General features: G+C 30.4%; 1 protein-coding gene across 1 annotated transcript; it reads right to left on the reverse strand.

Moving 5' to 3' along the window:
* Nucleotides 1-87: 87 nt before the first annotated feature.
* Nucleotides 88-16,767, reverse strand: LOC111623146 (probable pyruvate dehydrogenase E1 component subunit alpha, mitochondrial). Its single transcript, XM_023365630.1, has 8 exons — nt 16,564-16,767; nt 10,519-10,572; nt 10,257-10,451; nt 8,279-8,371; nt 6,848-7,096; nt 3,605-3,744; nt 3,142-3,250; nt 88-420 (listed from the first exon to the last, which is right to left on the reverse strand). The coding sequence occupies exons 1-8, from the start codon at nt 16,765-16,767 to the stop codon at nt 232-234; spliced, it is 1,233 nt and encodes a 410-aa protein (XP_023221398.1). The 3' UTR covers nt 88-231.
* Between the last annotated feature and the right edge of the window lie 1,785 nt (nt 16,768-18,552).

Genomic DNA, 18,552 nt, shown 5'->3' on the forward strand with positions numbered 1-18,552 from the left:
AATTATAATACTCGTAAGACATTTTAATCTGAGAAACCAAAACTTTAACTTTTCAAGTCAGTTCAGAATATTTAACATTACACACAATTCACATATATAACACTTTAATTAGATAGAAACAATTTTTAAATAGTTTCCATCTGGACATTTTAAAGATAAAAAACTTTTACATTCTAATTACATATTTTCTTTCTTCTTCTGCATAATTAATTAAAGTTAAATTAATCTGAATCACTTAGCATTCAATGGTGTTGAAATTCTTTTGTGTGTATGTTCTGTAAAAGGTGTCACTCCTCTGATTTTTTGTTTTATAGGCTCTACATAAATATCTGCAAACATCTCTTCCAATGGAATTTCTTTAGATGATTTTGCTACTTCTGTAGCTTCTTCAACTTCTTTACGAACATCCTGTTCAATTTTCTGTAGAAATAGAAACAAATATTTTTGTAAGTAAAATGTTTATTTTAATTAGGATCTAACCAAAAATTAAATTTATCTCTTAACACCCAGCTGCCAAATTGTAGGCTTGGCTAAGCTCATAGTAAGCATGTAACATACCTTATTTGCAGCAAAGGGTTTGCTAACAGAAAATTTTTCCTTAACAATTTTTTTTTGCTCAAATGGTGCATTAGCAACATTAGTGCAAAAACTGATCTTAAGATACCCATATGATATGGGATTCGTATCTTATTATATAGCCCAACACATGTTCCGCAGCCATCTTGTATTTTCTCGTGCTTGTGGGATTGTGGGATATCTCTTATAACTGGATCTAGTTTCAAGAACTCTCTTGAATCGATCGTGATTGAAACAGTCGATGGAGATCGTACCAAGGCGAATGGGGTATAAGGCTCTAGTTTAGTAGTGTTACAGAGTATAATACATATATTTTAATGTATTTTTGAAAACTTTGAAAATGTTAACAATGGGTTCAGCCAAACCTGTGCGAACCCGCTGAATATCACTACTGCTTATTTGTATCTGAAGGACAAAGAAAGCCTATAAAACAAACTTTGAAGTTTGTACACTATTGGTTTCTATATATTTTTTTATCAATTTTATATTTCTTTACTTTGTATATTGATGAATGATATGGTATTAAAGAAATGTCATAAATTTCAGCTAATATACTCTAAGTAACAATTTAAAAAATTAATAAATATAATGATTAAAAATTGTTTAAGAGTGACAACAATAAATAATAATAAATGTGTTTTCAGCCACAGCCACATATGTGATAGGACATATTCTTTACTCAACCCCTTCTATTTCTCATGCCAAATATTAAAAACAATGTTGACCCCCATTCTGAAGTTACTGGGAAAATAAACTGCAACATAACACATAATGCAATGTTTCTTCAGAATTTTCTTGGAGTAAAGAGTATTGTTTTGTTTTATTATCCTATACACTGTATATAATTTATATAATTTTTTTCTTGAACAAAACTTTTACTTGGTTATTTTAACATAATAAGATCTCAAAACATATCTCATCAAAATAAAAGTAACTTAGTTGACAAAATTAGTTGAAGGAATAGCAGATTGATGTTGCAGAGAAGTTCACATTGGGTTAGTCACACTGGGTTTTAGTCTAGATCAAAGTTTAAATTACAAAAATTCTCTGTTAATTTCAGATCAGTGACATAACTATCATTTGTGCAACCTGTGCAGTTGTATAGGGGTCCAAAGCAACTAGGACCCTCAACCTCTCACATTACTAGCAAAATTGTTTTATTATCAATACATAAGATAATTATACTCACAATAGTGCTTAATTGACCAATGTTAAGTGTTAATTGGAGTGAACACACTGATTTCCTTGAAAAATGTGGTAATTTACATTGGATCCATTGTTTGCACATGATAACAATTGAAGACTTGAATATCCAGAACAAAAAATTGTACTCTATTTTCAACTGCAGCTGATGAAAATCAGAAGCAATTCAAAAGTGACCAACCAGAATCAATACATTTGGTACATAACAAGATGTCTGCATCCATATTTTAACGGGCAAAAGTTGGTCTGTGATAGAAATAGAAAGGAAATAACCAGTGGTGATATTCGAAATATTTAACAAAGGGTTCGCTAACAAAATTTTTCCTTAACATTTTTTTTATTTTTATTTGCTCAAATGGTGCATCAGCAAAATTAGCGCAAAAACTGACCTTAAGATACCCATATAAACAAAAAAGATGCATTCACCAAATTAAGCCAGTTAAAATTTAACATTGTTTATGCCAGAGCTATATTTTTTTTTTATAAATAATAAAAAAGTGTTCAAAATGGTTTGTTTTGTATATATGTATTTTATTACGACACGTGTTCCGCAGCCATCTTGTATTTTCTCGCGCGCGTGGGATTGTGGGATCTCTCTTATGACTGGATTTAGTTCAAGAACTCTCTTGAGTGGATCGCGATTGAACCTCGTTTCAGTCGAGATTGAAACGGTCGAGGGAGGTCGTACTAAGGTGAACGTGGTATAAGGCTCTAGTTTAGTAGTGTTACAGAGTGTAATACGTATATTTTAATATACTTTTTAAAAGAAACAAAACCACTGAGAAATGTTACATGTGTTCAACAAGGTTCGGAAAACTTTGAAAATGTTAACAACGGGTTCGGCCGAACCTGTGTGAACCCGCTGAATATCACCCTGGAAATAACTAATTGTAAGAATAAGAATATTGTACCCAACTGAAGAGGGATGAATGTATACATCCAAAATGCATATTAGAGTAAATAAAATTGAAATGATAAAACAGTCACCCTAAAATCATTTGTGGTCATGATAATTAACAGCCAATTGAAAAAATATGTAATTGTGTTTTATATAAGTTAGTTTATATATATAATAAAAGTTGTGTTGATTTTAAATAAATTCTTATAAAGATTATCTGGATGTCAACAATGTAGAAATTCTCAATAGAATATATTAGTAAATGTTTCTAAACAATTACTGAAGACTGCTACATTAAAAGAAAATAAGTAAAATTAGAAACTTAGAATTAATAGTTATAGATAATGCAATTTTCCTAATTCCTTAAGTTATGTATTGAAATAATGAAATACGAATATTACCTGTATTTGATAAAAATGTTAATACAAAATATATAGTTAGTAGACAGATAAAAAATACACTACCTTTAATTCCTCACTGGTGACAAGATTGGCAGTAATTATTTTTTCTCTAAAAGAAGTGATCGGATCACGAGTTTGTCTCACTTCTTGAATTTCTTCTCTGGTTCGATAACTATTAAAATGTAAAATATTTTGACACATGAATTATTTTCTTTTTATTATAATATATTATTACATCATCAAATAAATAATATAATTAATATGAATTAAGTAAAAAATAAAATTAATGAACATAAAATTGTTGTATATTCATTTAAAAATGACAAAGTTAGATTTTATCATTTAATATTACAAACACATTAAATGGTTCTTAGTTTTTATTTATTATTTTAATAATTATTTATTGACTTTTTAATTTGAACATTTTCATTAAATTGTCTCATTTGTTTGCTAAAAAGAAATTTCTGCCAATTTTAAATCAAATCAGGATTTTAAATATAACAGATATTAATTTAATATGTTCCACCTGGTTCCAGGATCACTCATACTGTGACCGTGGTAACGGTAAGTTGCAACTTCCATGACTAGCGGACCCTTTCCAGATCTACATAACTCTGCACCAAAGAAAGTTGCTTCTCTTACAGCTAAAATATCCATACCATCTACCTGTAATATAAGTATTGAAATAAAATAATGGAAATAAATTAATATTAATTAAAATCAAGTTTTAATTAATATTATAATAAATTAAACAATTCGTTAATTTATCAAAACATTAATCAATCAAACTAAAATATATTATTTAATTTCTAATTTGAAATTACATAGTTGAGTAAATAAGCCTTTGGATTCACATATATGGAGAAATAGAAAACTTTTCAATAATAAAAGGCATCATTATATACATTTACTTTTCAATATACAAGTCAGTTTGTTCTACACACTTTCTCCAGTGGTAGACAATATCTTCAATTGCCTTTTGAAGAATGTTGAAGAAAGGTTGCTCAGAAATTTGGCCACTTTTTCCTTCACTTCAACCGACAAGAAGTGTTGTCCAACCAGGTGTATTTCAACTCTCAAAAAAAGTAAAATCACTAGAAGAGAGATCAAGACTGTTTAGGTGTGGAAGTTCTTAAAATCACATTATTCAACTGTCACTTTTGTGACAGTGTGAAAGGGTGCATTGCTGTGAACGAAAAACAAAAAGAACTCCTTTTCATTTCCTATGCAGTTTGCAGACCTTACTAGTTTCAAGTAGCAGATGCTGTTCAAAACTGAAGGAAGTGACCAAATTTTTGAGCAGTCTTCCTCTAGCATTCATCAAAAGGCATTTGAAGATCTTGTCTGCCATTGGAGAAAGTGTGTAGAGCAAAATGACTCGTATGTTGAAAAATAAATGTATATAATAATGCTTTTTATTAGTAAAAGTTTAATAGTTTTCTGTTTCTCCATCCATGAGTCCAAATATTTAATGACTCAACTACATATAAACTTTAAATACTAATTAAACATTCAAAATGGCAAAGTGTTAAAGTTAAAAAATTCAAATAATAATTTCATCAAAATGATTTTATTTGAATTCAAACTACTTTTTGAGTAAAAAGTTTTTTTAGAAATGTAAGCATTTCTAAAAAAACTTTATTTAGAAATAAAGTTTTATTTTATTTTATTTCTAAAATAAAATAAAATAACATCAATAAAATAAAATCAACGTGTAACATCAAAACTTTATTTTGTTGTTACATGTTTGTATTGCAAAGAAAGCAGATATAAAGATGCACTTGTTTTATGTATTTACATTCAAGTATGAAATGCTGTTAGTTATTATTATTATCTGGTGCCTTCTTACATCAATCCTTTCACTTGTTCAATGATGAGTTTATATTCCAACAATACTTAAATAGTTCAAAGTAACTTCAACTAAAGCAGTTTGAAGAGCTGAGTTAGTTGAAGCAAATATTCTGTTACAATGAAATGTCAGCATGCAATACATAACATGATATAAATAACTTAGTCATAATGCAATTGAGTTCACATAAATATGTAAATACGGTAGAGCGTCGTTTATCCGAAAGAATTCCAGTCGGCAAATTTAAATTTTCGCTAGTGCTGTGGCACTGCAATCTTTGGTTATATCCAATGGCTACTCCAATATTTTTTATGTTTGTGTATGTGTTTTAGCTGGCAGCACTGTCACTTTTGTATAGTGTTTTTCTGAGGACTGTATCATGCTGAATCGAACGTTTTTGATACTAGATAACTTCTAAAGTATAAATTTTTTTTGTTTTTATATTTTTCAATATATTTATTTTGTTTGTAAAAAAGAAAGAAATAATTTTTAACGATACAATAGCCACTATTATTATTTTAAAAAGTTTACATTAGGCTTAACATTGACGAAAATTCAACGCGAAGCGACACACAACGGAGAAAAATTTCAACAAGGGATAGGTTAATGTATTTTTTCGTACATAATCAGTTATCCGAAAAATAAGTTATCCGAACAACCCCAGTCCCCAATTGGTTCGGATAAACGATGCTCTACTGTATTTAATTTAAATATCATCAGACACTGTTATTGATCTGTGTTTCTGTCTAAATCTCAATCGGAAATTGAAATCTAGATAGTAAATATTTTAAGCGGAACATTAAAAAGTTCTATAATTATTGTTATCATGATAATTTCAATTAACATGTCTTGAAAAATTTCATACTAAAATTATTTAAATGCCATTTATTTACTTTATATAAATGTTCAGACACTCATGAAAGCTTTAAAACAACAAAAACAATTTAATTACAAACACTTTCGGTCATTTTTAAAGACCATCCTCAGGTAGAATACAAAATCAAATTTAGCAAAAATTATCTGTTATATTCTATTTTCACTAACTTGTAAGTTTGATTTGTATTCTACCTGAGGATGTTGTTTAAAAATAATTGAAAACATTCAGAATTACAGTCGACCCCCCCTATAACAGTGTTGATTATTCCGTTTTATATGAATTCCATGTTGTATGAGTCACTTAGATTTTACAAATACGTTTGCCGGGCTGTGAATGACTCACGTATTTGTAAAATCTAAGTGACTCGTACAACATGGAATTCATATAAAACGGAATAATAAACAGTGTTATGGGGGCATCAACTGTAAATTGTTTTTGCTGTTTTTAAAGGTTTCATCACACGTGTCTGAATTTCCATATTCACAGTTTCTATTTTTAAAATAAATGTTAAGAGTAGCATGCAAAATTTGGGTAATATTGAGATTACCCAGGTAATGTCAACCTTATTCAAGTCAGGTGAACATCAAAATATGAAAGAAAGAATTTAATTTTAAACTCTATCAACCTCGACACTATCCACCAAGGTTCAGATAATGTTATATATTGCAAATTTCAACAAAAACACAAAAAGAGAAACAATTACTTTATTTAAGTCAAATATTTTTAAAATCAATTAAATTATTATCAGCAATTATTTTGTTCAATGTTGAAAACAACAACGAATTTAAAAAAATCCCCTCATTTAAAGTTAATGTAACACTATTTTTTTGAATCAAGACTTGAATGTCATTTACTAATTCAAAAAATTCCTGAATCTTTGCATTTACACTGTTTTGATTTGCACGTAGCCTTGCAAAAGCATTTCTTGAATCTCTGACTTGAAAAGTAATTATATATTACTAATTTCTCGAAGTGTGAAGTGAATAAAATTCACTTGACACTTGACATTATTCAAACTACTAAAAAAAACATAACTAACTTACCCAAATACCTGGTATGTAATCACCTCTAGTATAATAATCCGTGGAAGCTGCAGCCCTATCAGCACTCGTTCCCATTCCATAACCATTATTTTCACATATAAATATTACAGGGAGATTCCATAATTTAGCAATATTATACGCTTCAAAAACTTGGCCTTGATTTGCAGCACCATCTCCATATAATGCAAGGCATATGTCATCTTTATCAAGATATTTTAAACCAAATGCAATTCCTGCACCTAATGGTACCTAAGAATACAATGCATGTTTTAAATTATGAAATTATTTACAAATTACCAAATATCAAGTATTAAATTTCAAATTTTATTAAAAAATCAGGTATAAATATATCAATGTTATAGGTGCAACATTATAAATTCTTTAGTGTGCTATGATGAAAATTGCAACAATAGCATAAATGATATTGAAATGTAAAAATAGGCAACATCTAATGCTTTATTATGGTTTAATAGAAATACTCTCAATCGTTTCTAAAGTAATTCAAAAAATCTGCATTTTGATATTAGATAAAATTTGAAACAGATATAATATTACACAAAAATTAGAAAACAAAATTTCAATAAATGTAGTTTCAAGAATATTTTTTTTTTAAACTCTCTCCATCTTGTAGGCATTAAGAGAGTCTTTCCTTCCAAAAAGAATGCTAACATTTTAAATTATTGTATTTATGTTAATTTGGTTAATTATTATCCAAGAACTCAAATGATTCCTATGCTCATTTTAGCACATCCATTGTCACTCTTCCCATGGCAGCCACAATTCTATGGCTCCCATAGGTTACTCATATTGTCCAATGGCAAGTGATTCAGACTATGCAAACTGCAGAACACAAAAAGCCTTCTCTGTTATGGAGTTGTCATTTTCATTTACAGAGCTTCCTAGAAGTAGTGGACAACAAGATGTTCAAATGCAGATGGGAGATGAAACTCAGATGGTTACTGTATTAATTGGTGTATGTTGTTTACTTCTCAGATAATAATTAACACAATTATACAATTACAATAATTTTAAAATGTAGCATTCATTCTGAAGATCCTGTATATCTTAGATTCATTCAGGCCTGTAATGAAGTAGTCAGGTGGTGAGGGGAGGCCCAATATAGCCAAGTCAGACCATCTGTGAAAATTTTTGTGGGTTTGCTATTTTGGGTCCCGGATCTCCAAAACAGCAGTCTAAAATGTTTACAGCCTCAGCCAATAGGCTGACAATTTAATTTTTGCATACCCACATTTTTTCAAAAAATATCAAACCTCATATTATGCTCAAATTAAGATTAACTTTTAAACTTATAATTATGAATTCTCTCTCCTTTCAAAAGTTGAATAAACTATTCATATAAAACTAACTAAAACTAGTGAAATATTTTTGTAATCAAGGAATTTAATAATACATCATAAAAACTGAACTCACCTGAGCACCTACAATTCCATTTCCTCCAAAGAAGTTAGATGAATACATATGCATTGAGCCTCCTTTACCTCTGGCACATCCTGCTTCTCGTCCTTAAAGTGTGTGAACAAATGGTTAAGTTTTTATTTTAAAATATTTGAATACTTCATTTAAGATTGTAAGATTGTAATTAGAGCAAAGCAAATTTCAGTGTGAAAAAACACGGTGGTCTTAGAATTAGAGAAAATACACTTCAACATTATAAGAATAGTTAAAACTGTTCAGAAAAACTTATATAATATTAACTAACACTTTGGTAATCCCATATTTATTGACATTGAAAAATAAATTGATTAATCTATTATAATTAATTATGTATTAATAATGTATAACTAATTATACTAAACTTTATTAAGGTAAACGCACCGGTAGTGGACACTTTAAGGAAAATTTTTCGACTTTTTTGAAACTGGACCCCTATTTAGAAGCCTTATGGCTTAAAAGTTATATTGTCTGTTAGACAAAATCTTTCTTCACTCACTGTAAGGATTTTAATTATGTCAATCTCGTCGAATACATTTTAATTTAATTTATTTTGTAAGGTTGAAAATGTTTCAGTAGTGGACATTGAAAAAATTGAGATATTTAGTAATGGACAGGCATTTGTACCAGTAGTGGACAAGGAATATAGAGATGATTATATTCAAGATGAAATCGTTTTTATTTTTCACAACTTGCAGAATTTGACAGTCTTTACTATAAAGAACAAGAACACTGTTAATTATAATGACAACTCATAATTTAATTAAATTAATTAAAATATCAAATTGTACAAATGTAAATTACATGTGTATAGTTTGTAATGTTTATATGAAAATTGAANTATATTCAAAAATTTTACATGAAATATTTTATAACAACTTATCATTCTTGATTGAAATTAAATAAATAACTTATTAAAATTAAGCAAAACAAACATAGGATTTTTAACAATGCTGGATAAAATAATCACTCGGTTCCAAAGTATTTTTGTATATTAAACTAAACACAGACTCAAAAATTTGTAATACTAAAATATTACATATATTTTATATAAAAAAAACTTGTAGCAGAGTAAATATTTATATTAATTATGAATTGTTTAAAACATTTTATGTTGAATACACTGTGCAAGCATGGCAGTCCAGGAGGAGAACAAGAAGAGCAAATGTTGAAAACCATATTTTCAAGGAACACATAACAGGAGATTCAGTACAGAAGATTCTGAGGAAAGAAAAAAAACTGATGCAAACTAGTCAAGTTTTAAAGTTTGGAATCATTGAATTTGTACAGTTATCACAGACACTACTTTCATAATAAGTAAACAAATTCAATATGAACTCTGTACATCCATGTATGCTAAACTAAGAAAACTGAAGATTGATTAAAGACTGAATTATGTTTTTAAAGTATGTTGAAAATGAAATAAAGGTTGGATACATAATTTATTATTTTCAGATAAATGATCCAACCTTTGATTTTAAGTTTCTATCCAAAAATAACTCAACTTTATGAACTGATTTTAAGAGTATCAATGAAAATTTTAAGCCAATTTCCCACATTTAGTATTTACCAAATGCTGAGCAAATATTTTGCCAGTGCTGTGTGGATGATTTACTCATAACTACTTGGTATTCTATAATACAATGGAACTCCAATTATCTGAATGCCAATTAATGGAATGTCCAATTATCCGAACCATCACTTGTCCTCTTTTCTCTCTCCCACTGACATGACACTTCCTTTTTCTTACATCGTGCGACTGCATGTTCAGTGATGCCTATTTGAAGCAACAGATCCAAAAGATCAGTAAGATGTTACTTGCATATTGATGAATAAATATAGTATGTGTACAATTTTGTGCTGTTATCCTGTACATTTTATTCTTTGTGTGTTAATCCACTTATCTGAATTTTGATTATCTGAATCAATTTGGATAATTGGAGTTCTATCATATTTGGTATTTATAATAATAATTTACCTGTCCTGAATATAAATGACAAAATCCTCTAATGGTTTTTTCTTTGTACATATTATTGGCTGCAGCTTCCAAGCGACGAATCATCATCATCTGTTTATAATAATGGAGGGCGTCGTCCCGGGTGACAGTGACCTCCGTGGAAGGACCATTTTCAAGAAGATGCAATTTGAATGGCTATTAAAAGGTATGGTGAAATTATCATCTTAAATACCTCTTATATTAAATTTAAAATATAATATACCTTAGTTTGGAAAGTAGCTTCCGTTGAATATGCACAAGGTAATCCAACATGTCTCTGAAAAACATTTTCAGAAAATTAGATATCATTTCATACTAAAGATAACAAACAAATTGCATTACAATGAAACTAGGCTTGATTATTACAGTAGTAAGTAAAGCATTTTAAAAAATTATTGGCCTAATAAACCAATGGCAAAATGAAAATCTCAGCCAGTAGCCATTCACATCGGTACAAATGCAGCTCCAAATGAGACAGTCGGGAACTTTTTGGAGCCGTAGACCACGCCCACGGGAATAAAAGTATCAAAGGAACCGAAGGTCTACACATACAAGGTACCAACCTGCCTCACTCAGAACTGCATCTGTATCCCTTAATCCTAGCAAGTCATCAGTCACCATATATATGTTGATGTGTTGATATATAAATATCAGCACATCAACAAATGCATAGAGACACGTTAACATATTTATTCAATAAAATAAGTCCTTAAATAAATTTATAATCTTCATATGTCGATTTAAAAATCAGTGCATTTTATCAGTTTTTATAGTTGTTTAGCAAGGAGGAAAAAGTAAAGTATGACTTTGTATGCTACTGCACCGGTCACGTAGCTTTAAGTTTTTATTTATTCGATTATATAAGCCCCGATCATTAATATAAACGAGAAATATCTCTATAAACAAGTAATTTCGTAATTTCGAGCAGTTTAAAAGTTTCCTTCGGAGTGACCTTTGCAACAAGGTTAAAGAAAAATGCGCAGATTACTGTAAAACAATTGCGAATTTCGCTGGATCTTACCACAAAGCCGAAAGAAGTATTATTGAAAATCCTGGTGCAGAAACGAATAGCCATATCGCTCTCACCTTCAGGATTTTCTCAATGAAAAATTACAACACTCCGGGGCTATACTATAGAAAGCGCCCTCTCTTACCGTATTATTTCGATAAAAGTGACGTCACTTTAAGGCATACCTTTACAATTTGCAATCGGATTATTTTTAAATTATAATAATGTAAATTGTCTATAGCTAATTTTAAAATTTAAAAAAATTATCAGTATCATTTCATACAACATAAAAATTTGCTTATTTTAATGTTTTTGTAAATTTTCTATTGTAGCTTTTTCTTTTAATTCTTTCCCCCTGTTGGCACCAAGAGGACCTTTTTAGCACGTCTGTTATGGGTTCGGTCAGGCCTACAATGGGATAGGATCCGACATATCCGGACGAACCACCCCCAAAAAATATTTTCTCTGTAATTTTTCGACCCGTCTGGACGATGGATTGCCACCTTAAACGTTGCGTGCTAGTTTGATAATTTAATCTTTGAACTTTTACACATATACGGTTATAACTTTAAAATTTCAAATGATATCTATGTTGGGGCTTCGGGTTGTTTTATTCGGTTGGCTATCGTGGGAATGCTTTCCGTGATATCTTTCATTGAAACTGGCCCCTTAATTAGATATTATAGCGAGTTCAACACTGCTTTCCTGTAAGCCTAGAAGTTTGACAATGGTGTTTGGAATGTCGAGCATAATTCCACTGACTATCCAAACACCATTGTCAAACTTCTAAGCTTATAGGAAAGCGGTGATGAACGTCCGACGTACACGTTTTCGCGTTTAAAACTTCGGCATCAACCTCGCTATTACTAACGTGAAGAAACCTGGCAAACTCTACGTGGCCGACCCGTTAGCCAGGCGCGAACCCACGACCAACTACCGACGTTCGGTGGTTTAATCCACTCGGCCATTAATGAGCACCTATCTTCTGCCACGTTGTTTTAATGGACTTTTGATGCTGAATCTAACGGTGGAATCGGCGTCTGACTGGCAAGAAATTTCGCTCTGGCAAAATATAACAAATATAGACCCATATATGTGGGCCTATACGGGAACGCCCTGTCTGTGACTGGGTGGAATTATATTTGAAATCGAAACAAAACATTCAGAGACTATACCAAAAAATCCTTATCTAGTAGATTCTGTTAAAATTGGAAACAGCAATGTTTTCAGTGAAATTTTTTGTAATAATACAATGCTTTAGGTAAACATTGGAAATTGTGTTTATCACGAGGCTCTCCAATGAGACTCATTTTGTTTCAGAGTGATTCGTATTGAAAAACAGTCAGATATTAAAATAAAAATGCCTCAAAATAGTGTTTAGATTCAATCTCTCGTGAACAGTTTTAATACAATAGTTTCATCTTTTTCCATTCTCTAATTTCATAATTTTCTGTGAAATTTCATTTTCTAAGAAAACTGAATGAAAAATAAACTGTTGTATTAAAATTGTTTATTTACGATTAAATCTAAACATTATTTCAAGTTTCTTAATTAATGAACAACGCACTTTTTTCTTCAACGAAGTATGATAAAAGCATATTACTAAAGTGTGACTTTATGTCTTCAACCGTAAAAACAAAAACTGTATCAATTAATACTGGATATATTTCAAATGATAAAAGTAAAGAGGAATTGAGAATATCATAGGTAGAAATTTGCATACTACATAACATAATTATGTCATTAGCACAAAATTTCGTCCTACTCTTAATGGCTTAATCATCAGACGGAGTTCGGTACGCGATAATATGAATTATATTTCGACTGTCTTCTATAAAAATCCAACGTACTTATGTTTCGATATTGATATCAGTATCATTTCATTCAATATATATATATATATTTCAGCATTTCACTTAGGAAGCAAATGTGTTCGGATATCAAATTACTTTTTATCGTTTTAAAATGCTAATTAAGGAGTAACTTTTGTATAAATATTTGAAAAGTTGTCGTTTTCCCGAAAACTTGTACAAATATACACTATATTATTGTTCAATCGAGTATTTACTACGATAACTATTATAACTTTAATTTATTTAATTGAAAGCATTGTCTCAAAGTTAGTTAAAGTAAACCACAATGTCACTCGATCTAACTCGAACAATAAACGTTAGTAATGTAGAAAGAGTTACTGTTGTCATTCCTAAACACCTCTTGGAAGAAAGAAGTATAGTGCTGAGAGAATATTTGCAAAATCAGGAAGTGATACTAAGCAATGAATTGGTTCTTCTACATAGACTCGATGACATTCTTCAATTGAAAAAGTAAATATATTTATTTACCTTATAGATATTTATTTTATAAGTTTTCTTTATTTCATTTATGAATGGTTAAAACGAATTGCGAATCAATAGGCATCGTAACAACGACTCTTCCAGGATACCCGTAATAGAACATACTCAAAAAAAGAGGGAATAAAAAAGGAAACAACAAAAGAAATCTTAATTTAGTTCATCGACTGATTTTAAAAGAAACAATATTTTTGATTATGACTATAACTGTTCCTGTATTCCTATAACTGTTAGTTTTCTTTACTAGACTTCATAATATGAAACAATTTTAATGGTTATTTTATAATAAAAACTTCCTAAACTCGAACAAAAAGGAAAAACGCATAAAAACGATATTGAAATATAAATTAAATATGATTCATGCTTTATAAATTCGCGCTTTTATTTTATTTTTCAGTTTCCTGATGGAAAATTATCTTCAGTTGACGTCTTTGCAGAATGCTATGAACATGTACAGAATGGCAAAAGAATATAAAATGGCCGATCTTCAGGAACATTTCAGAAATTATTTACTTTCCAATTTGAATCAGGATAATGTCTGCCAAATGCACGAATTCGCTTATTTTGAAAAAGACAGATTACTGCAGTATCATTGCTGGACGATGTTTGATAACTCTTGGGATTATATTCTCAGTTCAGATGCATTTACCAAGTGTGAACCCGAAACAATATTCAGGTACGTGTCACGGCCTATATACAAAACATTAGAAGAACTCTCCCTTTTCAATGGGATACTTGCTTGGGCCACTAATAAATATCTTTCGCAAGAAAGTGTCCAACTCGAAGCATCTTCAAAGATCAGTTTTATTAGGAATATGATGTTTCCTTACTTATCCAGCATTCGTTTTTTATCTATGAACGAAGATGAGTTAGAACAAGTATTTTCGAAAAATATATTAACTACCGAAGAGAAGCGTTACATTACCACAATTAATGGCCTCAACAGAAATGAAGTAAAACATAATCCAAATATATCGATCTGTCCATTAACGTTAAAACGAACAGAACAGTGCCACCGTTTGTTGATTAATTACGAAAATCGTTACAAATCGCAGCACAATATGGAGACTTACGCCGATGAAAATACCGAATTTCTCTGTCTTTTTACCCCATTAGAAGAATGCTTTTTAACTCATGTCATACTTCCTGTCATAAACACCAATGCGGAAAAAATAGATAACGTAGTTGTCAACATTGTACTGGTAGAATGTGGTAAACTCTTGCGGGAACAAGTACTATATACAGCCTCAATTTTCGGTGAAATAATTATCGAACCTCCTTTATTTCTGCATAAAAATCAAGCAGTCCAGGTCCGTTCTAAAGTTCTACCATCAGTCAATATTATGATATTCAATGAGGAATTTTATATTAGTTGCCAACATTCAGAAACCAGCATAGAAATAAAACATTTGACTAATTGCCGTCGATTCTACATAAAAATAAGAATATATTTTAAAAAATGGATTCAATTTTAAAGTACAGTAATTCTACATATAACTTTTAATGTATTTTATAATTGTGAAATTTTAAAAATAAATTTAAAATTTAATAAAGTTACGTAACGCCATTTTTATACTTTACAACTACCATTCCACCTCCCGTAACGTTCCATAGTGTTTTGCGCATAACCGCTTCCAAAATTATAACTGGTATCTCGATCGACCCCCGTTAATTGTACTAATTAGTATAATTTTAAAATATTTAATTTTATTAAAATATTGTTTAAATCTGAGTTAAGTATGTTTCGGTGATGCTAAGTATCTTCATACTAAGGATATATGGCAGCCTCAATATGCATAAATGATGAGGATGACGGACCTATCCCGATACACATTTTTAAGAATAATCTGATCTGGCAACGTTAAAGGTAGCTCTAACGTCCCGCCATCTGTCGGCATAAGTTGCAATGAATTTTATACTAACTAGCCAAATAAAAATAATTTAATTCACTGTTATTTAATTATTCAACAGTAAACAACAAATTAAAAAAATATTTTCGTAAAAGTATTAATTCTGTATTTATTAAAAATAAGTGTTTCTAATTATAATCATAATTTATTACGTAAATATATTAATTTAATATATATTTAACTTATAAAGTTTACACTTTTAAACGTTTTAGGATTATTTTAATACTTTAAAACGTTTTAATAAAAAAAAAAAATAATAATAATAATAATTTTAATGTTTAGTTCAAACATCTTCCACTAGATGGCCGCGTGACTTCATGCTTCCGCTACTTAAACATGTGGGAAAACCCCGAAATTATTATCTAATTTTTATTGTGTTTATTACGTAATTAAAAGTATATATTTTTTTACAAGTTAAACCAGTTTGGATGTAATAAAGCCATATCCAACAATTACTAGCGTTTACATTATTATAAAAGGTAGCAAAGTGCGACATTAACATGCGAATCATTCCTCATTCGTTCCCTATAAACTGCAGTTAAAATATCCTTAATAAAAACTTTAATGCGGCTTTCCTTATCATTAAATATGTATAAAATTATAAATAAAACTGTCAGCAATTGTAAGAATAATTGCTTCTATGTATTTTTATTTTATTGTTATATTTTTTAAGTTAAAATGCGCTCGATAGTCCTGTATAAATTGGTGTTTCGCTCCTCCATTTTTTTGATATTTATATTTTTATTATTACCTTTTTTAAAGTCATATTATTGTTTTAAACTGTTAAAAGAAGTTTTTTACAGTGTGAAGCGAGAGTTTAAGTCGTAAATCACACCCTGAAACACCTGGGATCGTCAGATGATCGACAATCGTCATCCTACCTTTAAAAAAAACCCCTTTATGACTCTCTCTAAGAGATCGTTCGACCTAAATACATAACATTTACCAAACCACTATTTTTAGTAATAAGAAACGGTGAAGTTGACGTCACATTTTACCTTGAACGGAAATACGGTAGCGTCCAATGATGTTGCACGGGGATGTCGGAACGGGGGAGAGGCACAGAGAGAGAGAGAGCGAGCGCTCTCGTGCTTTACCGTACATCTATTACGTCCCAACCCCTCATAGTGGATCACCCAATCACATCTGTTGCCTCTGACGTCATTTGAGTTCCACGGCCACCGCATCACTCCGAAGGACATAAGAAGGTCAGTTGGGGTGGGACCCGGTGGATGTATGTCAGAAGTACGCCGTTCAGGGTCAGACGCGGGAATTTCACGGTCACACACATCATTTCAAGGACAATGTACGCTACCTTTAACCAGGTAGATTTTTCACCCGTTGAGCCCAGGCTAATGTCCTTTACTACCCATACGGCGCCTCTAACGTGCGGGGTGAGTAAACCCCCTTTGAATCGATCCCCTCTTCGTCTAATAGAATCTTCCGACCATAGTAAAAAAACCTCTGGACGGGGGAAGACACAGAGGGGGTGGATGTTCAACGTTTATGCTTAAGCTCTTTCTCTTTCTAAAAGTGTGTGTATACAATTAAGATGTTTATCGATTGTCACTTTATCTGCTCTAAGAATTACTTGATGCCTTTAAAGATGGCTTCCCTGCTTTGATTGTAAACGTAGCGTCGGTCCACGCGAATTTTCTATAATAATTATTATTATTTATTTTATAGCAATTTAATTGTTATATATTTATTTTTTACGCTTTAATAAAACATTCTGAAGCTAATTTAAAATTCATATTTTTGCATTTTTAATTCAAAAGAAAACAATTGTATACTTTAATCTCGAATTTACGTATAAAATTGTAATTTCTACATTTAAAAGTAAATTTTCTCTCGTTTAACGTAAACGGATACGAAATTTTCTAATTGATTTTTGCCATAAAGAGAAAATATATATAGGCAAGGTCACCGGTAAGCGTTTTCGGGATAACCTTGAATATATATTATGGTGGTTGCCACGGTAACGGGACGATGCCATTTTTGAGTAAATCTGCTCGAGTCACGCCGATCGAAAGCGAGAGCGCGGACGGGAGCTCGCGCTCGAAAGAACATGGCATTTATAAAATGGCGTCGAACTCTCTTCGTTCGATCGGTCTTAACTTTAAATCGACGACGCGACTGGCGTTTCTTCCGGAGATGGGAATGCGCGACGNTATGAATTTTTAAAAAATAATTGAGAAGGAATAATAGTTTTTACAGATCAGAATTTTTATAGACAAATATTAATTTTATATGGTACATCAATATATATGTATCGTAGTATATTTGAACAGAAGTTTGTGCAATACTTTTGATAATTTAAAAGTACAGTAATTAATAAAACACTTGACCAGTTGTCAAATGTTTTTACTTTGAATGCATAAAAAAGAAACAAAAAAATTTATATTATTAGACATATAGAATCTAATTTAAGTAACAACATGTAATTATTGAAATCTTGTGTAAAGATTCATTATTAGGAAAATAATTACATATAAAGATTAGTGAATAAAAATAATTTGATAGTAGATGGAATAATTTAGGGATTGTTTGATATTTATTAATCAATGTTTATTGACTGTTGCAAAGATATTGCTAATTTGAAGTGTATATTTAATTTTAAAATATTCTGAGAGTTTATTGTAAAAAAAAAAAAGAACGGTTCTACCGTCATTCCCACGCCATCTTGCATTTTGTAGGCTCCTTTATACGGGGTTGGAGGGGAATGGATACGAAAAATTTTCTATATACAGACAAAAAACTTTTGATCCTGAATCATTTGTTTATAAACATAAAATTTCTTTAAAAACACTTAAAATGCTTTTTACAATATAGAGAACACAGTATACGGTAGACTAAGTAGGAACCAAACAAACAAAAATACACTATAAAAGTACAATACACTGCTTTATTTAATTTTTTAAAATTCTTCCCAAACGGGGGTTAAAACCCCAAAACTCCTGCTTGCACGGCCGCGATCGCTGAGACTA

The sequence above is a fragment of the Centruroides sculpturatus genome, unplaced genomic scaffold (genome assembly GCF_000671375.1).
Source record: "Centruroides sculpturatus isolate CEXI.00-Female unplaced genomic scaffold, Cexi_2.0 scaffold136, whole genome shotgun sequence".
NCBI lineage: Eukaryota > Metazoa > Arthropoda > Arachnida > Scorpiones > Buthidae > Centruroides > Centruroides sculpturatus.